At 37.4% G+C, this 20,854-nt stretch overlaps 1 protein-coding gene across 6 annotated transcripts in view; it reads left to right on the plus strand.

Annotated features, from left to right (window-relative positions):
• The window catches only part of POU2F1 (POU class 2 homeobox 1), a 214,757-nt gene that overhangs the window by 156,872 nt on the left and 37,031 nt on the right, over positions 1 to 20,854 (plus strand). For all 6 annotated transcript variants that reach the window (XM_070366820.1, XM_070366832.1, XM_070366825.1 and 3 more), the window contains 6 exons: positions 1,971 to 2,159; positions 3,573 to 3,699; positions 5,119 to 5,213; positions 11,551 to 11,724; positions 18,265 to 18,406; positions 20,289 to 20,434. In XM_070366820.1, the coding sequence (XP_070222921.1) occupies positions 1,971 to 2,159; positions 3,573 to 3,699; positions 5,119 to 5,213; positions 11,551 to 11,724; positions 18,265 to 18,406; positions 20,289 to 20,434 (873 nt within the window). The remainder of the gene's footprint in view (positions 1 to 1,970; positions 2,160 to 3,572; positions 3,700 to 5,118; positions 5,214 to 11,550; positions 11,725 to 18,264; positions 18,407 to 20,288; positions 20,435 to 20,854) is intronic.

A 20,854-nucleotide genomic window follows, 5' to 3' on the forward strand; every position in this document is an offset into this window, starting at 1 on the left:
CAATAAATGTCATCTGGGTTTTTTTGGTAGTAAAGTTTTTTTTTAATTTTAATTGGAGGCTAATTACTTTACAGTATTGTGGTGGTTTTTGCTATACAGTCATGTGAATCAGCCACGGGTGTACATGTGTTCCCCATCCTGACCCTGTCTCCCACCTCCCTCCCCATCCCATCCCTCAGGGTCATCCAGTGCACCAGCCCTGAGCACCCTGTCTCATGCATCAAACCTGAACTGGCAATCTGTTTCACGTATGATAATATACATGTTTCAATGCTGTTCTCTCAAATCATCCCACCCTTGCCCTCTCCGACAGAGTCCAAAAGTCAGTTCTTTACATCTGTGTCTCTTTTGCTGTCTCACATACAGGGTCATCATTACCATCTTTCTAAATTCCATATATATGCATTAGTATACTGTATTGGTGTTTTTCTTTCTGACTTACTTCACTCTGTATAATAGGCTCCAGTTTCATCCACCTCATTAGAACTGATTCAAATGCATTCTTTTTAATAGCTGAGTAATACTCCATTGTGTATATGTACCACAGCTTTCTTATCCATTCGTCTGCCAGTGGACATCTAGGTTGCTTCCATGTCCTGGCTATTGTAAACAGTGCTGCGATGAACACTGGGGTACATGTGTCTCTTTCAATATTGGTAGTAAATTGACCTGTGCAAGTATATTAAGCTTTTAACTTTTCAGATGTCTTTTCTCTGAGGCCCCATTAAAAATATTTTCCAATGTTGAAAATTTGTGTATTAAATTATCTTTTGTGGGGGAGTCAAAAGGAGTGGTAAGGAAAAGTTGTTTGTTATTCAGTTCATATCACATCAACCTACAAAATATTTTATTTCCTTCATTTCAGTTAAGTATGTTTTGGTAGCAGAAGGCTCTTTTAAGAATAGTTGCAAAATTGTTTTACAAAATCCCATCAATAGAAATTAATATATGTTTACATATTATATAAAATATTTATAAACATCTATCTTGACGGGTATTGGGATTTTGAATGATTTAATTTTGATTCTGTCTCTAATACACAAATTGTATTGGACCTTTTTTGAAAAAGGATTATGCCACTAAATGACATACTTGCTCTTCAGAATATTCCTTCTTGCTTTGATCAGAACATGTCACCAAAAAGAAGGTAGAACATACTTAACACTTTAAGTGTGTTTGAAAAAAGCTGCATTTTGAAAGCAAGTTAAAATCTTCAAATACATTTCCTATTTTCTTGTTTGGGTTTTGTTTGAGTGCCTAGTGTTTACAAGAGTAAGAGACACTTGGGAATGCAGGTTCATGTGGCTGGAGCTTCTGTCAAACTTGGGCCTGGGGCTTCATTTGCCTCTAAAGAGAGTGGCTGTCACCACCTGTTTCACAGAAATAATATATTGGAAAGAGGATGTAAAGTTGCAGAGACCCCATGCTTTCAGTAACAGAAAAGATAGTTGGGGAGGAGGCTGTACGGAGACTGGGAAAAGAAACAAATGGACCTCATATTCTTTAATCATATCTTAGAACATAATGAAAGTGATGGAATATGGCAGGGATTCATGCTAATTAGAAGAAGCTGGGCCTTATCAGTTCTTTCCTGGTCAGATCCAGCATCCTTGTTCCTTATTCATCTCACTAATGACTTGCTGTTCTGTTGGATGTAAATATCTTTTCATTTCCTGGCAGTATTGATTCTTTTCTTTGTTGCTTACTAGTTAATTACTTTTTTGCCTGAACCTTTGGTCCTGGACAAGCTTGAATGATTAAGTCCAGAGTGAGGACCACTATTTTAATGTAAATGGTCTGCAAGTAATGGTAGCTTGATCACTGATGAACATTTTAGCCTCATACTTGCCATATGAAGTTGGGTAGCTATGGTTTAATACCACTTGAGTTACTTACTTCAAAGCAGTTGGCTTGCACTGGGGGCCCATCTCCTTTAACTCTTTCCGACTGTTTGTCCTGACTTTGTTTAGCTGACTTTGACACCAGCCCAGCAGCAGTTACTACTACAGCAGGCTCAGGCACAGGCACAGCTGCTGGCGGCTGCCGTGCAGCAGCATTCCGCCAGCCAACAGCACAGCGCTGCCGGGGCCACCATCTCCGCCTCCGCCGCCACACCCATGACGCAGATCCCCTTGTCTCAGCCCATACAGATCGCACAGGTGAGTGAGTGACTTATCGCTGGGGCGGGAAGGGAGGAATAGAATGGCAGTTTCTTTGGTATTAAGTTCACTTTCTGATTGTTAGTGTGGGCGCTTAAAGGCCTGAGAAGCTCTAAATCAGCGAGGTGAGTGATGAAGACTTCTTTACTGCTGAACTAGAAATAATACATTTGTTTGCTTATTTGAGTTAGTATTATAAACACATAACCAATTATTTGAATAACTGTTTATATTAGGTGGCAGCTCTCGAATAATTAGCTGCGTATTTCTGGAGCAGAGGATCACTATATTTATTTAATTAGCTAATTATACAGGCCCGCGTTCTTTCACACGCTCTGCAGTGGGTGTTGCCACCCGCGTGTAAGAGGAACTGAGAACCATCTCTCTGCTACAGAGTGATTGGCTTTGTGCGGAACTGCATTAGAGTGTTGTTTGGCTTTAATTTTTGCATTTTTGGGCAGAGTATCCAGAGATAATAAAAATTTATTTAGAGAGGCATAGACAGTTCTACCAAGGAGGAAAAGTAAATGGAAACCTTTGTCTCAAGGAGAGGAAAAAAGTAGAAGTAGTCACATCAGTGAAATGATGAAGAGTTGTTATGAGTCCAATGCAGATAATTGTTTTATACGCCCAAAGAAGACTCAGAAATGGGCTTAAATTATAGCTAGAAGTTCACTAAACATTAAAAAAAAAAAAGCCAATAAACTATAAGTACAGAATAGATATCAGACTAATGTTTATGATTATTATTTAATAGTCAGTTTTTATTTTGCCCATTTTTTTATTACCAAATAAGTGTTTTTCATGCCTAAGTTGTGAGACTCTATATTGACATTATTCTAATAAGATAATATACATGCAATGACATTAAAAATTATGAAATAATAAGCCAATATAAGCAAGTTTAATATGTTATAGATCAGATTTTTATATGGATAGCTTTTTTTTTAATTTATGCACTGTTTTCTCAGTTGAATTAGGCTGGTGCCAGATTTCATAGGTCTTTTAATTTATTGATGCAGGTTCAGACATAACACTTAATTTTTGCTCTACAAGAGGAAATTCCGTCACTTAAAAAAGCAACATATTTTTTTCTCACTTGACTTCTAAAGCTCATGTTGGTCTCTACATGTTAAAGATACAACCATAAGCATTTAACTATTGAAAATTAGATTTCGCATTAAGTCATGACGCAATATATACTCATAGAAACAGCATGTCCTTGTCACAGCTCCAAGTTCCTTCACACGCTTCGGAACATATTCAGAGCACATCCTTGTTAGGAGTTTATAATAATGTCAGATATTGACTCTCTTTTTATTTGGATGACAGAACTCATCAACTGGGAAACTTAAGATTAAGCACACTTTTATTTCAGAATCTCCAATCCCTGTTTTAATCCTACTTTTTTAGGATCTGCAACAACTGCAACAACTTCAACAGCAGAATCTCAACCTGCAACAGTTTGTACTGGTCCATCCAACAACCAACCTGCAACCAGCGCAGTTTATCATCTCACAGACGCCCCAGGGCCAGCAGGGTGAGCACCTCCTTAGAGCTTATTAGTGGTGCACCAAGGCTGTCCACTTGTCCACACAGATGCTAACTATTATATTTTGGCCCGGAAGCTGTCCATTAAAACAGTGTTGTTTTTTTTTTAATTTAATTTAACTTTAAGCTCAATATTCATGTTGAGAAAAACTTTGTCATGCATACCTCATTATTGAAGGTCATCATTCCCTGCCTTTCATATGCTTACTCAGTAAGGAGTACTGTGAGTTAGACCAAAAGTCTCAATTAAATTCAACTGCTGCACATATATTGAATAAATTGCTTCTACTGTTTTGATAGTTTTTCATGGGAATGTGTTCAAAGAATGTGGGCTGAGGATTTGAGCATTGAAAGTATATGCTTCTAACAATCATTGGTTTTCTTTTAAAGTTTAAGAAAAAGAGGGTATCATGTTAGAAACTGTACAAATTTGGGGAGTTATAAAAAAAAAATCTTCAAGGCCTTTTAGTGCCAAATGTTGTTGTGTTATTTCTGTATAAAGTGCAATCATGTTTGTTGGGCTGGTTAATGGAATCAATATAGACAGTATTAGAGTATCAAGGCTTCAACCCAAGGAATATTAGTGCATTACTGCTTCCTCATTATTTGTTTTTTAGCCTTTTTTCTTAATCATTCAAAAATCTTTTGTTGTACACATACCTATTCCACTTTTAAACGAATAAGATAGCCTGCCCCTTTCATGACCTAGACAGTTCTCTGGTCTAGCATGTACTGCTGCTGCTGCTGCTGCTGCTAAGTCGCTTCAGTCGTGTCCGACTCTGTGCAACCCCATAGACGGCAGCCCACCAGGCTCCCCTGTCCCTGGGATTCTCCAGGCAAGAATACTGGAGTGGGTTGCCATTTCCTTCTCCAATGCATGAAGGTGAAAAGTAAAAATGAAGTCGCTCAGTCCTATCCGACTCTGAGCGACCCCATGGACTGCAGCCTACCGGGCTCCTCTGTCCATGGGATTTTCCAGGCAAGAGTACTGGAGTGGGGTGCCATCATCGCCTTAGCAGCTTCTAATTGCTTTTGGGTTAAGAAGTAGAGCTTTGTGGGGGTTTTGTTTTTTTTTTTGGAGTTTCAAGTTGCTTCCATTTAAAATACTTCTTCACTTTCACCTATTCCTTCCTAAAATAAAAAAATTGATCAACCAGAGAGGTTAGGTTACACCAAAGACATATACCAGTTTTACATTTTTCCATATCTTCTTGCCCAAATTGTATTTAATAAGACTGAATTTAATACGACTGAATTGTATTTAATAAGACTGTAGGCAAATAAGACCTTAAGAGTTTTAAGACCAGTAGGACTATCAGGATATCAGTTGAAATTTTCACGTCACTTTCTTATGCCATATGTTCAAGGTAATCTTTAATGTTGGACATAACATGTTTGTGTTTTGTAGGTCTCCTGCAAGCGCAAAATCTTTTAACACAACTACCTCAGCAAAGCCAAGCCAACCTCCTACAGTCTCAGCCAAGCATCGCCCTCACCTCCCAGGTCAGTTTTCTTCCATGAGGGTTGCTTTCTTTTATCCTGTTGTCTTGAAATACTTTGGGGCTCTGTCTAATTCAACTCCCTAATAAAAATAATTCGAATAGTTTTTAAAAAACTCACCAAAATTTCAAAGCTAGGTTTTTCAGCTTCATAGAAAAAAATGCTGCCAAATTGATGTAGTCTTTGAAAACCTTCAGCTAGTCCCTATTTTGTTACATGTTCATAAAGAATAACTATGTTAGCACTGAATGAGTAATGCGTTCTGGCTCTTGGACCACCCTCCCCTGATATATGACAGGAGAGATTACCACTTGAGTTAGACACCTAGCGCCTCAGTTAAAACCATCATTGTTCTTTGCTCTTGCTCAGAAACTGTGAAGACACTCTTATCCCTGTGTTTATTCCCCATCTCAACTTTCCTGTGTTGCTTTAGCTAATTTCTTCCAGAGTTTAACTATAGAAAAAGTACAAGTCTAGGCATCTAGAGATTAAGGCTTTAGACCTAGTTCTGTTTCTTTCCTAGCTGTGACTTTGAGCATATCATTTCTCCTTTCTGCACCTCCATTTCCTTATCTGTAAAGTAGATGATTAAACTAGCTGATCCTCAATTCACCTTCCATCTCTGATTCTCTTTGTTCATAACTATGGAAGTTATCACTTGATACTAACAAATTACTAGATTTGACCAAATTCAACAACTGTTTATGATTTAAAAAAAAAAAAACAAAACTCTTCTAAGAACAGAAAGTAACTTTCTCAACCTGCTAAAAGGCATCTACCAAAAAAAAAAACATTATAAAGACTGAACAGTTATCCACTGTTACCACTTTTATTCAGCATTGTACTGAAGAGCCTAGCAATGCAGTAAGATAAGAAAAATAAAGAACATGTAGGTTACAAAGGAAGGTGCCGGGGTCCAGCCCCAGCTGATCCAAGGAGTTCAAAGCGGGGACGGCATCGGCGAGGATCAGGATACAATAGCTTCAATTAGATATTAATTAAAGATGTAAAGAGTAATAGAATGAGGATAGCGCAGTAGGAAAATTCAGTGGAGAAAAGAGGCTGAGTAGCTTGGTTTACGCAGGAGACCAATAAAACTTCAAGACAAGAAGTTTGCAACCACTTTCGTAGGCTGCAGGCATCCTTCCGTTCTCCTGAAGGAGAGGAGACACTGAGGCCTCCCCGGTCGGATCTTAGAAGCCCAGGCATAATTAGTAAGCATGGCGGGTTCCGCGCTCCAGATGGAGACTCGGCCAGAGTTTGAGAGAGAGAGCGACATGGGGAGACCAGTATTTCGAGAAACTGATCCCAATTCTTTATTTTCCATGGTCTGCTTTTATACACTGAGATGTTATGCTAAAGTCACGTGGGGTCAGCAGTCCTGACTTTTATCAAAGTCAGGTGCTTCATATAAATGTATACAGAGGTCTTAGGGGTATTACATCATCTTCTGGCCAGGGGGCCTGCTGACAATTTATGACCCTCTCCTTGTGACAGCGGTCAGTCAACCAGGACACTTATTTCTCCAGGGGTGATTATTCTTAAAACAGACGCCACCCAAATAAAGTTACATTCCTATAGGGTGAGGGTGTAGTGGGTTTTAGTTAAGGAAAAAATTTACTTAGCCTAAGGTCTAACGTGATTTATATCAAAGGTTAATACTTATTTCTTCTATATATTCATTTATGTGTGTAAGGGCAGGGGATGTGGAGACTTAGCAACAAACATTGGCTCAATAAATGAAAAACCCTTCACCAATACAGTTTCTAATCAGCCCACTATACTTATACTAATGGTTTTCTAACTTTTCTAAGGAACCTGTTTTTAGAAGGTTTAAAGCATCTCGTGCCTCTCACGGTTGGGAGGCTGTGAGCAATCACATGTGGCCGGACCAGCCTATCAGGCAGGCTAGAGAACCTTCAGAGGAGTTTGTAGGTTAAAACACTCTTGTCATGCCCAGGAATTTTTATTAACTGGAGCCCTAAGTTAACTCCTTCTCCGAAAGAGGTGGTGGGGGACAGCCCCCCGTAAAGTCAGAGATGTAGGTAAGAGCACAAAGTAGTAAAGTAGGCAGGCTCTGGTTATGGGGGTAGATGCTTGAGGATTTCCAGGGGGACTCCTGAGGCTCGATCCCGCCTTTGCGTATGTCGAGCCTCCTTCCTCATGACCTTTGCCACGGGCAGAGTGCCTCACTCTGGCCCCCAACAGGAAGGGTCTCCTTTGGCAGACAATATGATTATCTATGCAGAAAATTCAGAAGAATCTACAAAAATGTTGCTGGAATTAGTAAGTGAACTTAGCAAGTATGATACAAAATTACTTAGTAACTTAGCAAGCAAGATACAAAGTCAATAGACAAAAATCTGTACATTAATAAAAATCATTTGGAAATTGAAATTAATAAGAAAAATATTTGCAGTAATTAAGAATAAATTTAACAAAATGTTCATAAGACCTATACATTGAAGACTACAAAATCTTGCTGAGTGAAATTGAAGACCTAAGTAAATGGAGAGATGTAATGTGTTCATGAAGACTTTGATTCGTAAAACAAGATCTCTCCAAATTGATCTATAGATTCAACACAATCCCAATTAATATCTACAGCTTTCTTTGAAGAAATATGTGTGGTGTTTCTAACACTTGTACAGAATTGAAGAGGTCATGGAATAGCCAGTTTTGAAAAGTGAGAAAGTTAAAGGATTACTCGTTGTCTAGAATTACTATACAACTATGGTAAGAAAGACAGTGTGATAATGGCATGTGAATAGAAATAGAGCAGAAGTCCGATAGACTTGCATCATCAAGAACCAACTGACTATCCATAGGCAGAAAAAAAAAGCACCTCACTCCTTATTTCACGATATTGTTGTTGCTCAGTCACATTCGACTCTCTGGGAACCCGTCGATTGCAGCGCTCCAGGTCTCACTGTCCCTCACTATCTCCCGAAGTTTGCCCAGGTTCACATTCACTGAAGCAGTGATGTCATCCAACCATCTCATCCTCTGTCACCCTCTTCTCCTTCACAGTGATATACAAAGATTAATTTGAAATGGGTTGCAGACCTAAACTTCTAAAAAAAAAACTTAAGGGAAAGTCTTTGGGTCCCTGGATAAGGTAATTTCTTAAGTGGGACACAAAAAGCACTAACCATAAAAGATAAAAAGTAATAAATTTAATTTCATAAAAATTAAAAGTTTCTGTTGAAAGAATGAAAAGAAAAGCCACAGACTGGAAGAAAATATTCTTGAAACGTATAAAAATAAAAGACTTATATCCAGATTATATAAAGAACTCATACAGCACAATAAGACAACCTGTTTGTTTTTTTTAAGGGGGTGTGTGCAAAATATTTCAAGATATTTGAAGGCAAATTAAATACCAAAGAAGGCACATTAAATACCCAATAAGTATATGAAAAGATGCTCAAAATTATTAGTCATGAGGAAAATGCAAATGAAATATCACTACATACCCAGCAGAACGGGCAAAATTAAAGACTATGATAATACCAAGTGTTGGTGAGAATATAAAGCAAACCCAGCTCTTAAACGTTGCCACTGGGGTTGTGGATTGATGCAGGCCCTTTAGAGAACTTGGCGGTTTTTTTTTTCAAGTTAAATACAACTTATGACTCAGCAGCTATACTCTCAGAAATGAGTGCATTTGCTCACACAAAGACCTGTATATGAATGTTCATAGAGCTTTTATAAACAGCCTAAATATCCATCAACTGCTGAATAGATAACATAAATTTTGACATATCTATATGATGGATTGCTACTCAGCCAAAGAAACAAATGTATTTACGATACATTCAACATCATGTATGAATTTCAAAAGCATTATGCCAGGTGAAAGAAGACAAACATAAAAACTGTATACTGCATGATTCAATTTACATGGCATTTTACACAGACAAAGCTATAGGGACAGAAATCAAATCAGTGGTTGCCAGGGGGTGGGGCTAGGGGTGAGGACTGACAACAAAGGGCCCAGGAAATTTTGAGGGTGATGGAAATTTTCTGCATCTTAATCGCTTATAAGAGTTTTATGACTACATATAGTTGTCAAAACCCATCCAACTGTACACTTTTAAATGGTGCATTTAATTGTGAATAAGCGGAATTATGAAAATGAGGTTGAAAAGAAAACCTATAGCAGCAGTTCCTTTCTGACCTACAAGCTTTGTAAACAGTGGCAGGGCTGACAGCTTCATCCTGACTCCTGCTCACTGAATTTTACTCTACTATTTCTAGATCTGGCCCAGTCCAGCCTGAGGTTTCTGGAGTTGGGGTAACTTATCTGTAACCACTCCACCAAAAGGTACCCAAGCTATTTTTAGTCCTTTACTATTTGAGAATGGGGCTACTTCAAGCCTGGAAATAAAGCGACTGTCTGATAGTTGAGACACATCTCTAACCATCAACCAGTCTCAGTGGGAAGTTATAACCACATAGGACTCTAACTTGGTTGGTAAAGTTTTGGGTTCCTCCAGGTGGTCAGGTTAAAATTTTCTCAGTGTCAGCACGCCAGAGAGATTAATTTTGTCTTCATTGAAGAGGGATGGTAGAAAGGAGCTTACCCCAAGTGTAGGCATGCGCAATTCCTATTATGTAGTTTTCAGGGGCAGTTAGTTCAGTTGGAGAGAGCATATTACTAATGAAGTAAAATTTAGGGGAATATGACGCATTAAAATTATACGGAAAAAAGTACACAACCAGAGGCTCCATCTGTAATCCTGTCCTGTAATCTCTCACCTGGGCTTCTGTTCACAGGGAGGGTTGGCTGAGCAGTTAGGATGCAGTCAGGGCAGCACCTGTCACTAGTGAGTACTCAGAAGGAGGGTTCTACTCGGAGCTTGTGAGTCAGAAAAGATAGAGTATACCCTTATGTCCCAAATAAACTTTAGATGGATTTAAATAATTAAACATTTTTAAAGACATCGAAGAAGCAGGATATTTTTAGCTAGAAATAAGTCAAAGCTTTCTCAGATTTGAAGCAACAGCAGATAACTGAGGAAGAAAAAATAGTTCACCCAAATGATAATTCAACACTTACATACACTGAAAAATAAAAGGAGAAAAGCAGAGTGGGAAAATTATTTGTATTACTACAACAGACAAAGGCTTAATTTATAACATTTGATGAGATCTTTGAGAATAAGGATACCATTAATATATAAATGGGTTATGGATGTAAAGTTAATTCACATGAAAGGAAGTACAGGTAATAATTAACACATGGGAAAATTTTGGCTTTAAGTAATAAGAAATAAGAATTAAGGCATTAGCAAAGTACAGTTTATTCCTGAATTAGTAAAACATTTTTTAAAACTGCTAACACAAATCATGTGGGAACATTGTACACTGAGAACCAGCATTATGATGTATACCAAAAGCCGTGAAATTGTGTGTAGTATATACTCTTTATCCAGTTACAGAAAAATCCTTTGTGAATTTATCTCAAAGAACTAATTAGGTGGAAAAAATGACTGTATGCACAGTGTTTCATTGTGGTATCATCTATGTTAGTAAAAACAAATGAAAAATGTCTTAACGATAAAGAAATGGCTAAATAAATTATTATTATGATATAATTACCTTTCAGCCCACCTTTGACAATTAAGATGACTGAAACACCATAGTAGAAAAAATTGAAACCTAATGTTAACGGAGAAGAGCAGAGTATAAAATTTTGTTACTATAATTACAGTTAAGGTTAACAATAGATCAGTAGATGTGCAGGAGGAAGAAAACTTCTAGAGGTTATAGATAAATTTAACAGTGTAAAAATGAAGCTCTATGGAAGAAAACTTGAACAAATAGTCAGAAATGAAGCTATTAAGTTATTTAAACTATAGGTGATTTGTTTTTCCCCCTTAAAATAGTTTTTAATAATCTTATTTTTTATAATATTCTATTACAAGTAGGAGATATGATAGTGATAAGACAGGGATGGTTCCTGCTGTTTTGAAGCTTATAGTTTAAGTGACATATTTGTGATACAGGTTCTTAAAAATAAAGACTGATTTCTTAAATGACATGAGATGCGTGTATTCAGACCATTCGAAAACTCAAGGATAATGGATTTCATTTTTGTATATTCAGGTCTTTTCCACAGATGTATGTGTTTGACCTTAACTGTAATTGTAGTGTATATAGCACCACACTCTGCTGTTCTCACTGGGTGTTACGTTGTACCTGCCACAGTGTTATATGGTCTTCATAGTTCTTGAATATAGCTGTTCGTGTAAATTGTTTACTTGCAGCATTCCAGATATAAACTTAAATTTCTTAGTGTATGTGTGTTCTTATTCTTCTGTTCCTTCTCTAACAGCCAGCAACCCCAACACGCACAATAGCAGCAACCCCAATTCAGACACTTCCACAGAGCCAGGCAACACCAAAGCGGATTGATACTCCCAGCTTGGAGGAGCCCAGTGACCTTGAGGAGCTTGAGCAGTTTGCCAAGACCTTCAAACAAAGACGAATCAAACTTGGATTCACTCAGGTAGGATGAACCTACCTTTAACTAAAGCTTCCTTCCTTGGCCAGGTCCAAATATTTGCATTCCATGTCCAAAGAGACTTCTAAGGAGCAGTATATTTTTCAGGTTTGTTTTTAATTTTGGACTGTAGCTTTTTCTTAGCCATTTCCTGCATTTGTAAGTTTAGATTTTCATCATTTTTATTCATGTATAAATAAATAATTTACTATTATGCTAAAATTGTTAACGTTTCTCTCAGAACACAGGCCTCTGAAATTAGAATTATACCCATAAATGGTGAGAACTTAAGAGATTATGTTGGGGAATGAAATAACTATAATATACTGAGGGCTGTGTCGTTTGAAAAACATTTGGTTCTAGCCCTTCGTGTTGTATATAAGTAAGAATGAGAGGAATAAAGATTACTTTATTCCTTTTATAGTAGCTGAAAGGGGAAATATTTGAAAGACTTGTTTAAAATAGTTTGTGGGCAAAAGGAAGCAGTAATGGAAACTCATACACACACAAACAGTAATACCAAACTGAGGCTGATTAACTAAATAGGAATCTGTTGAAGATGAAAAATCCAAATTAATCAAAATCCAAATTAAATTTTAAAATGTCACCTAACAAAGGGTTTTTAATGCGGAATGAATTTAATGGTTTAAACCTGTTTAAAGCTCTAGGTATATAGCTTGTTGTTCTAACCATTCCTGCTGACTTACTCTTAGATTAATGTGTCACAGATAAAGCAGGAAAATAATTAAGCTGAATGACATTTATGTAGTGATGCAAGATCATTCAGTTCAGTCGCTCAGTCGTGTCCAACTCTTTGGAACCCCATAAATCGCAGCACGCAGGCCTCCCTGTCCATCACCAACTTCCACAGTCCACTCAAACCCATGTCCATTGAGTCGATGATGCCATCCAACCATTTCATCCTCTTCATCCCCTTCTCCTGCCCTCAATCTTTCCCAGCATCAGGGTCTTTTCCAGTAAGTCAGCTCTTCGCATCAGGTGGCCAAAGTAATGGAGTTTCAGCTTCAATAGCAGTCCTACCAATGAACACCCAGGACTGATCTCCTTTAGGATGGACTAGTTGATCTCTTTGCAGTCCAAGGGACTCTCAAGAGTCTTCTCCAACACCACAGTTCAAAAGCATCAATTCTTCAGCGCTCAGCTTTTTTTATAGTCCAACTCTTACATCCATACATGACCACTGGAAAAACCAGAGCCTTGACTAGATGGACCTTTGTTGACAAAGTAATGTCTCTGCTTTTTAATATGCTGTCTAGGTTGGTCGTAACTTTCCCTCCAAGGAGTAAGCATCTTTTAATTTCATGGCTGCAATCACCATCTGCAGTGATTTTGGAGCCCAGAAAAATAAAGTCAGCCACTGTTTCCCCATCTATTTGCCATGAAGTGATGGGACCAGATGCCATGATCTTCGTTTTCTGAATGTTGAGCTTTAAGCCAACTTTCACTCTCCTCTTCCACTTTCATCAAGAGGCTTTTTAGTTCCTCTTCACTTTCTGCCATAAGGGTGGTGTCATCTGCATATTTGAGGTTATTGATATTTCTCCCAGCAATCTTGATTCCAGCTTGTGCTTCCTCCAGTCCAGCGTTTCTCATGATGTACTCTGCATATAAGTTAAATAAGCAGGGTGACAATATACAGCCTTGACGTACTCCTTTTCCTATTTGGAGCTAGTCGGTTGTTCCATGTCCAGTTCTAACTGTTGCTTCCTGAGCTGCATACAGGTTTCTCAAGAGGCAGTTCAGGTGGTCTGGTATTCCCATCTCTTTCAGAATTTCCCACAGTTTATTGTGATCCACACAGTCAAAGGCTTTGGCATAGTCAATAAAGCAGAAATAGATGTTTTTCTGGAACTCTCTTGCTTTTTCCATGATCCAGCGGATGTTGGCAGTTTGATCTCTGGTTCCTCTGCCTTTTCTAAAACCAGCTTGAACATCTGGAAGTTCATGGTTCACGTATTGCTGAAGCCCCTCTTGGAGAATTTTAAGCATTACTTTACTAGTGTGTGAGATAAGTGCAATTGTGCGGTAGTTTGAACATTCTTTGGCATTGCCTTTCTTTGGGATTGGAATGAAAACAGACCTTTTCCAGTCCTGTGGCCACTGCTGAGTTTTCCAAATTTGCTGACATATTGAGTGCAGCACTATCACAGCATCATCTTTTAGGATTTGAAATAGCTCTGGAATTTCAACTGGAATTCCATCACCTCCACTAGCTTTGTTTGTAGTGATGCTTCTCAGGCCCACTTGACTTCACATTCCAGGATGTCTGGTCTAGGTGAGTGATCACACCATCATGATTATATGGGCTGTGAAGATCTTTTTTGTACAGTTCTTCTGTGTATTCTTTCCGCCTCTTCTTAATATCTTCTGCTTCTGTTAGGGCCATACCATTTCTGTCCTTTATTGAGCCCATCTTTACATGAAATGTTCCCTTGGTATCTCTAATTTTCTTGAAGAGATCCCTAATCTTTCCCATTCTGTTGTTTTCCTCTATTTCTTTGCATTGATCGCTGAGGAAGGCTTTCTTGTCTCTCCTTACTATTCTTTGGAACTCTGCTTACAGATGCTTATATCTTTCCTTTTCTCCTTTGCTTTTTGCTTCCCTTTTCACAGCTATTTGTAAGGCCTCCTCAGACAGCCATTTTGCTTTTTTGCATTTCTTTTCCGTGGGGATGGTCTTGATCCCTGTCTCCTGTACAATGTCACAAACCTCTGTCCATAGTTCTTCAGGCACTCTGTCTATCAGATCGAATCCTTTAAATCTATTTCTCACTTCCAGTGTATAGTCATAAGGGATTTGATTTAGGTCATACCTGAATGGTCTAGTAGTTTTCTCTACTTTCTTCAATTTAAATCTGAATTTGGCACTGTGGAGTTCATGATCTGAACTACAGTCAGCTCCTGGTTTTGTTTTTGCTGACTGTATAGAGCTTCTTCATCTTTGGCTGCAAAGAATATAATCAGTCTGATTTCGGTGTTGACCATCTGATGATTCCACGTGTAGAGTCTTCTGTTGTTGGAATGCAAAAGTAGGACGTCAAGAAACACCTGTAGTAACAGGCAAATTTGCCCTTGGAATACAGAACAGCAAAGGCTAATAGAGTTCAGCCAAGAGAACGCATTGGCCATAGCAAGATCATTAGGTGAAATAAAATTACTGAAGTATAGATTAGATTGGGTATTTCAATAGAATCAGGAAAAGCCTGATGGCTTTTTCCCCAGAGAATATAATTACTGTTTGAAATTTAAGCCAGCACTAAAATATTATCCAAATTATTTTATGTTGAAAGTGTTGTAACATACCACCTACTCTAGTAGATAAAAAATCAAGGATGACATCCCTGTTTTGTTCCTTATATTTCTTTGGTAATGTATTTTTGCTCAAAGAAACATTATATATTGAGAACAAAATGTTTTTTAATACATATAATAATTTTAGAAAAAATGCATATTTGTGAAGAGTCTCAGTTATGAAGAAACAAATTGTAATTCATAAAGATTTTAGTACTTTTGAACTATCTCAACCATCTGGCTTTTAAAAAGAAAGCTAAGATAATATAGAACTAGATTGGTAGAAATAAATTAATAAGCTTAAATAAGTATAAGGTTGGCATGTTTAGCAGTGCTTCAGCTCTTAAGCTATTAGCATAGCATACTCTTTGTTTCCTAGGAGATTGTTGCCCAAGTGATATGGCAAGGCTATTAAGACTTTTAAAAACCTTTCTTTAATTTTTATGCCAAATAGTGGTTTGCCTTTCTGTGGCATTTGACCGAACACACTGGCAGGGTTGTTTCTCTCTCTTTTTGTCTTTCTCTCCCTCTCTTGCTTTTTTTTTTTTTTTTTTTTTTACGATTTATGTATTTGGCTGTGTGGGGTCTTAATTGTGGCACACAGACCTTTGTCACCTCATGCAGGACCTTTCACAGAGGCCTGTGGGCTCTCATTGTGATGCACGGGCTTCGTTACTCCGCAGTATATGGGACCTCGTTGCCCAGTCAGGGGTCATACCCACATCCCCTGTATTGCAAGGTGGATTCTTAACCACCGCACTAGCAGCAAAGTCCCTCTCTCTTTTTTTGATAAAGGAGCTTCCCTGTGATCTGGTGTTCTGCTTATAGTTTTATCCTATTATTTGACACACCGCTTCCTTATTTTTCAAAATGACTTTGACTTATCAGTGGCAACATTTCACAGACCTTGACTGTGTGGATTAAGGCACACATTACTGATGTGGGATGGGAAGATCAACACGTTTTATGTCAGATACCTCAATTGTAGTTTTTTTTAACATTGCTTTGTATGCAGTTTATACACATTCACTCAGAGGGTAAGTTAGACATTCAAGTTATTAGTTGAAACAAACAAATTCCTGTTCTCTGAGTAAATATACACGTTATTAGGTGTTTTAAACAGTATTTTCTAACTACATAATTTGTTATTAAAGGATTGCTGTAGATGTTATTACATAATTATAAGGCATGCCATATTCTAACACCATCCCTCACATGTGATACATTCATTATTTCCTAATCTCAATCTTCATTCCTCTTTTTCTCTGCTTTTAAAAAAAAAAATCAAAGTGATATTATTTAGTTCAGATTATGTATGAGTTAACTGTTCAAACATTTACTCTGAGGGAGAACCCAAGGTGGTTGTGTATTACAAAAGCACTAAACCAAGCTTATATCAAATTAGTGAAAATTAGTATATTAACTGAGGCATCTGTTGCTTTTTAGACAATGAAATTATTTAAGTGTGATGGTCTACTTCTGTTCTACTTCTGTGAGAGAGTACATTCGGAGCTGTCAGGAAAACCTTTTATGAGTTTGTGCCTGTGCTGTCCAGTAGGATAATCACTGTCCACATGTGCCTGTTGAGTACTCGGAAGGTGGCAGTGGTGCTAAGGAACTAAAGTTTTAATTTATCTGCTTTGAATTAATTTAAATTACACATGCAGCTGGTAGCTATTCTATGGGAAAGATTAGAATATAGATCAGTTGGAGTTCAGTTCAGTTCAGTCGCTCAGTCGTGTCCGGCTCTTTGCGACCCCATAAATCGCAGCACGCCAGGCCTCCCTGTCCGTCACCAGCTCCCAGAGTTTACTCAAACTCATGTCCATCGAGTCGGTGATGCCATCCAGCCATCTCATCCTCTGTCATCCCCTTCTCCTCCTGTCCCCAGTTCAAGTATTCTCAAAGTCTCATTTTATCTTTATCCAACATTTCTCCTCTATTAAACTTTTTGATACAATTTGCTCACCAGTAAGAAAATGGAGTTTAAAAAGAAATATTCTTTCTTTTCACTGACTAACCCCTTATGTAAGTGCTAATAGACAATGTTCTATCCAAAAGGTGGTTTATAGGGGAGATGAATCAAAGGAGTGAGATGTTCCTAATTCAGAACGAGTGTTGCCAAGATAGTTGGGAGGTGACTGTCTTAGTAGAATTAGCTGTGTAGTATTTTGGACCAGAAATATTGCCTTTCTGTCTTGTCACTAAACTATTTAAAATGAGAGTGTGAATTATTTCTACTATATAACTGGTGGCTCAGACAGTAAAGAATCCACCTGTGATGCAGGAGACCCGAGTTCGATCCCTGGGTCAGAAAGATCCCATGAGAAGGGAATGCTACCCACTCCAGTATTCTTGCCTGGAGAATCCAAAGGACAGAGGCTACAGTCCATGGGATCACAAAGAGTCAGACACAATTGAGCGACTGACACTTTGTATTACCTATATATATACAATAAGAGAGGTTTCAGCTGGAGGAAAAGCCCTCCATACATTTCAAAGGCTTATAGAGAAAGATATTTTTTGCAGTATATTCAGGGGATCATTGTTCTATTGCTCTACGGCTACCAAGTTTCCAGTGCCCATAAAGGTTTTGACTAAATGGGTCAAAACTCTCTACTGTGAATTTCTATAATGGTTACAGAAGTAGTCTTTTTAGAATACCTGGTTTTTATAACAAACTTTGAAATCCAAACTAAGAGTGCAAAGGAGATTTTTTTTTCACAGCTTCCAGAAATAACTTTACAGGAAAAAAATTAAAGAACGAAGCATAATTTCTAAGATTTAAAGTGATTTATGTGAAGTTGGATTAGTTCAGAAATATCTAAGGTTATCAAGACAGTTACATCTATTAACCCTGTAGGTGATACAGGTTAACTGATTTTTAAAGATTACTTAGATCACTTTGGTTGCATCACTTACTTGGTAGAATATCAGCACAACCTTTTGCGAGTTAGCAGAAATACTTGATATTTCAATAATTAACAAGAGATTCAATATGGAGAGAATATGGGACAGTTTTGAATGTTGTCACCATTGAGGCCTAATTAACAAGAACCTTCACTGGAATACTGTGCTCAGCTTAGGGATGGTTGTTGTTGTGGAACCCAGTAAATGGAATGATTGTTGATTCTTTGTCTAGAACAGTTACTGGAGCAGCACCCTCGAGTGAAGACCATAAACATTGCATGAATCTTCTCTCTCTCTCCTTTCCTATTCTGTATTATTGTACAGGGCGATGTTGGGCTTGCTATGGGTAAACTGTATGGAAATGACTTCAGCCAAACTACCATCTCTCGTTTTGAAGCCTTGAACCTCAGCTTTAAGAACATGTGCAAATTAAAGCCACTTTTGGAGAAGTGGCTAAATGATGCAGGTGGGTAAATATATAAAAAATATATATATTTCCTTGTTGATCATTGAAATTTTATAGGAGGGATTGTTGTATAAATGGGGATTATATTTCTTATTACATTATTGATACTACAGAATCTTGAAGCTCACTAATCTTGAGAGGATCAACATAAATTATGACTACATAAATTAGGGAGCTAATTCATTTAAATAGTCTAGTAATTACAAGGTACATAATCAGCAATAGTTTTTAGCTTTGGAACATTTCTTATATTTGAGCCCAGAATGAGAGACAGTTGAAGGAAGTTGAAGAGGATAAGAAGGCCTATGTATTTAAATAAACTTGAAAAACAAGTTTATTGGTTCTTCCTCCATGGATTATTATAAATTTGTTCCTGATAGTATTTCTGCTTTGTTATTAAAAGTGATCACGGAGGGAGGAGGGTTCGGGATGGGGAACACATGTATACCTGTGGCGGATTCATTTTGATATTTGGCAAAACTAATACAATTATGTAAAGTTTAAAAATAAAATAAAAGTAGAAAAAAAAAAAGTGATCACACATTGGTATGTATATACAATGGACTATTACTCAACCATAAAAAAGAATGAAATATTACCATTTACAACAACATGGATGGACCTAGAGAATATTATATTTAGTAAATAAGCCAAACAAAGACAACTACTGTATGATACCACTTATATGTGGAATCCAAAAAATAATACAAATGAATCTGTATTCATTTAGAAACAGAAACACAGACATAAAAAAAAAAAAAAACTTATAGTTACCAAAAATGGGAGAGGGAGGGAGGGACGTATTAGGAGTATGAGTTTAATAAATACAAAAAATACAAATTACTACTATACATAGATAAGCAACAAAGACCTGCTGTATCATACAGAGAATTATATTCAACATCTTGTAATACTCTGTAGTGAAATACAATCTGAGAATCACTTTGCTATATCCCTGAAACCAACAAAATATTGTAAATCCATTATACTTTGATTTTTTTTAAATGACCACCTTTTTATACATTAAAAAAATTGAGCTATTAATTTTAACGTACATGCTTTGTGCTGCGGTTTCCCTTTGGAGGTTTTGACTTTTGAGTCACAGAATCATAAACTGTGAGAGCTGTAAGGAATCATAGAGATCCCCTAAACTGTGGTTCTCACTGTAGATGTGAACAAAATTCAGGTCTTTCGCAAAGACAAACCTGTAACTCCCAGCTTTGAACAGTCTGATTTCGTTGTTCTACATACGGCCTCAGCATCTGTAATCTTACTGAGTCCCACAGGTGAGAGAACCTGTGGTCTGTTCCCTTCGTAGAACACAGAGTGGAAAGAAACTCAGAGATGTCTCTGACATGCTCAGGGTCATTAAACTATTAAATGACCGAATCTTGTTTAAACTTTAATTAGTTTAAAAGTGTTTCATTGTTTGGTTTGAGGGGAAGGAGAGGAATACCAGTGAAATAAAATGAGAGGTCATTTGCAAGATAAACATTTAACAGTCAATAATTTCCAGGTTTTCTTCCTTTCATCCTTAGAGTTAATAAATAAAAGAGCAAGCAAAACCAAAACAGGAGAACAGAACTCTCATAAAAGCAGAAGAGGTAGAGCTTAGAGTAAAGAGAGGAGTAGTAGACTGCCTTGTCAGAAACAAATCAAAGACTAGCAGTGACAATATAATGAACCATCCTGGGACAGAGAATGCCAGTAAGAGCAGTGGAAAGATCCATGGTAGTGAACATATTTTAATATAAGTTATAATAACCTTTCATACTTGCTTTTAGCCTAAAGTATTTTGGTTGATTGTTATTGTTAATATGTATATTATGTGCATGAATCATACTCAGCTAATTTGATTTATGTGTTTTCTTCTTTCTTACAGAGAACCTCTCATCTGATTCAGCTCTCTCCAGCCCAAGTGCCCTGAATTCTCCAGGGATGGGGATTGAGGGCTTGAACCGTAGGAGGAAGAAACGCACCAGCATAGAGACCAACATTCGTGTGGCCTTAGAGAAGAGTTTCTTGGAGGTTGGTGAGGTTTTAACTTTTCATATACATGGGATTGTCTGTGTAATACTAACGTTATGTACAGGGGAAACACAAGTAGTTTGGTTTGGCTAAATTCTAGTGTTTGGAACCAGAACTCTTGGCTTCCTCACATTGTCCAAATGAGATTATGTGTATGAAGTACTGGAAAAATTCTTAAATTCCCACTAATAAATAAGGCATTTGTTTCATTCATGATTAATTTTCCTTAAAAAAAAAAAAAATATATATATAAGAATAACATTCTAAGTTAATATGACTACATTTAGTAAATGCTTATTAGAATATAGAAGTTTTTTGTTAGAAGTGGAGTAATATGGCCCTGTATAGCCCAACTTCATTCTCTTGTTTCTCCTCCCGTTTGCTTATTCATTTAATGACATGGTTATGCCTGTAGTTCAG

This window comes from Bos mutus, chromosome 3, assembly GCF_027580195.1.
Source record: "Bos mutus isolate GX-2022 chromosome 3, NWIPB_WYAK_1.1, whole genome shotgun sequence".
Lineage (NCBI taxonomy): Eukaryota > Metazoa > Chordata > Mammalia > Artiodactyla > Bovidae > Bos > Bos mutus.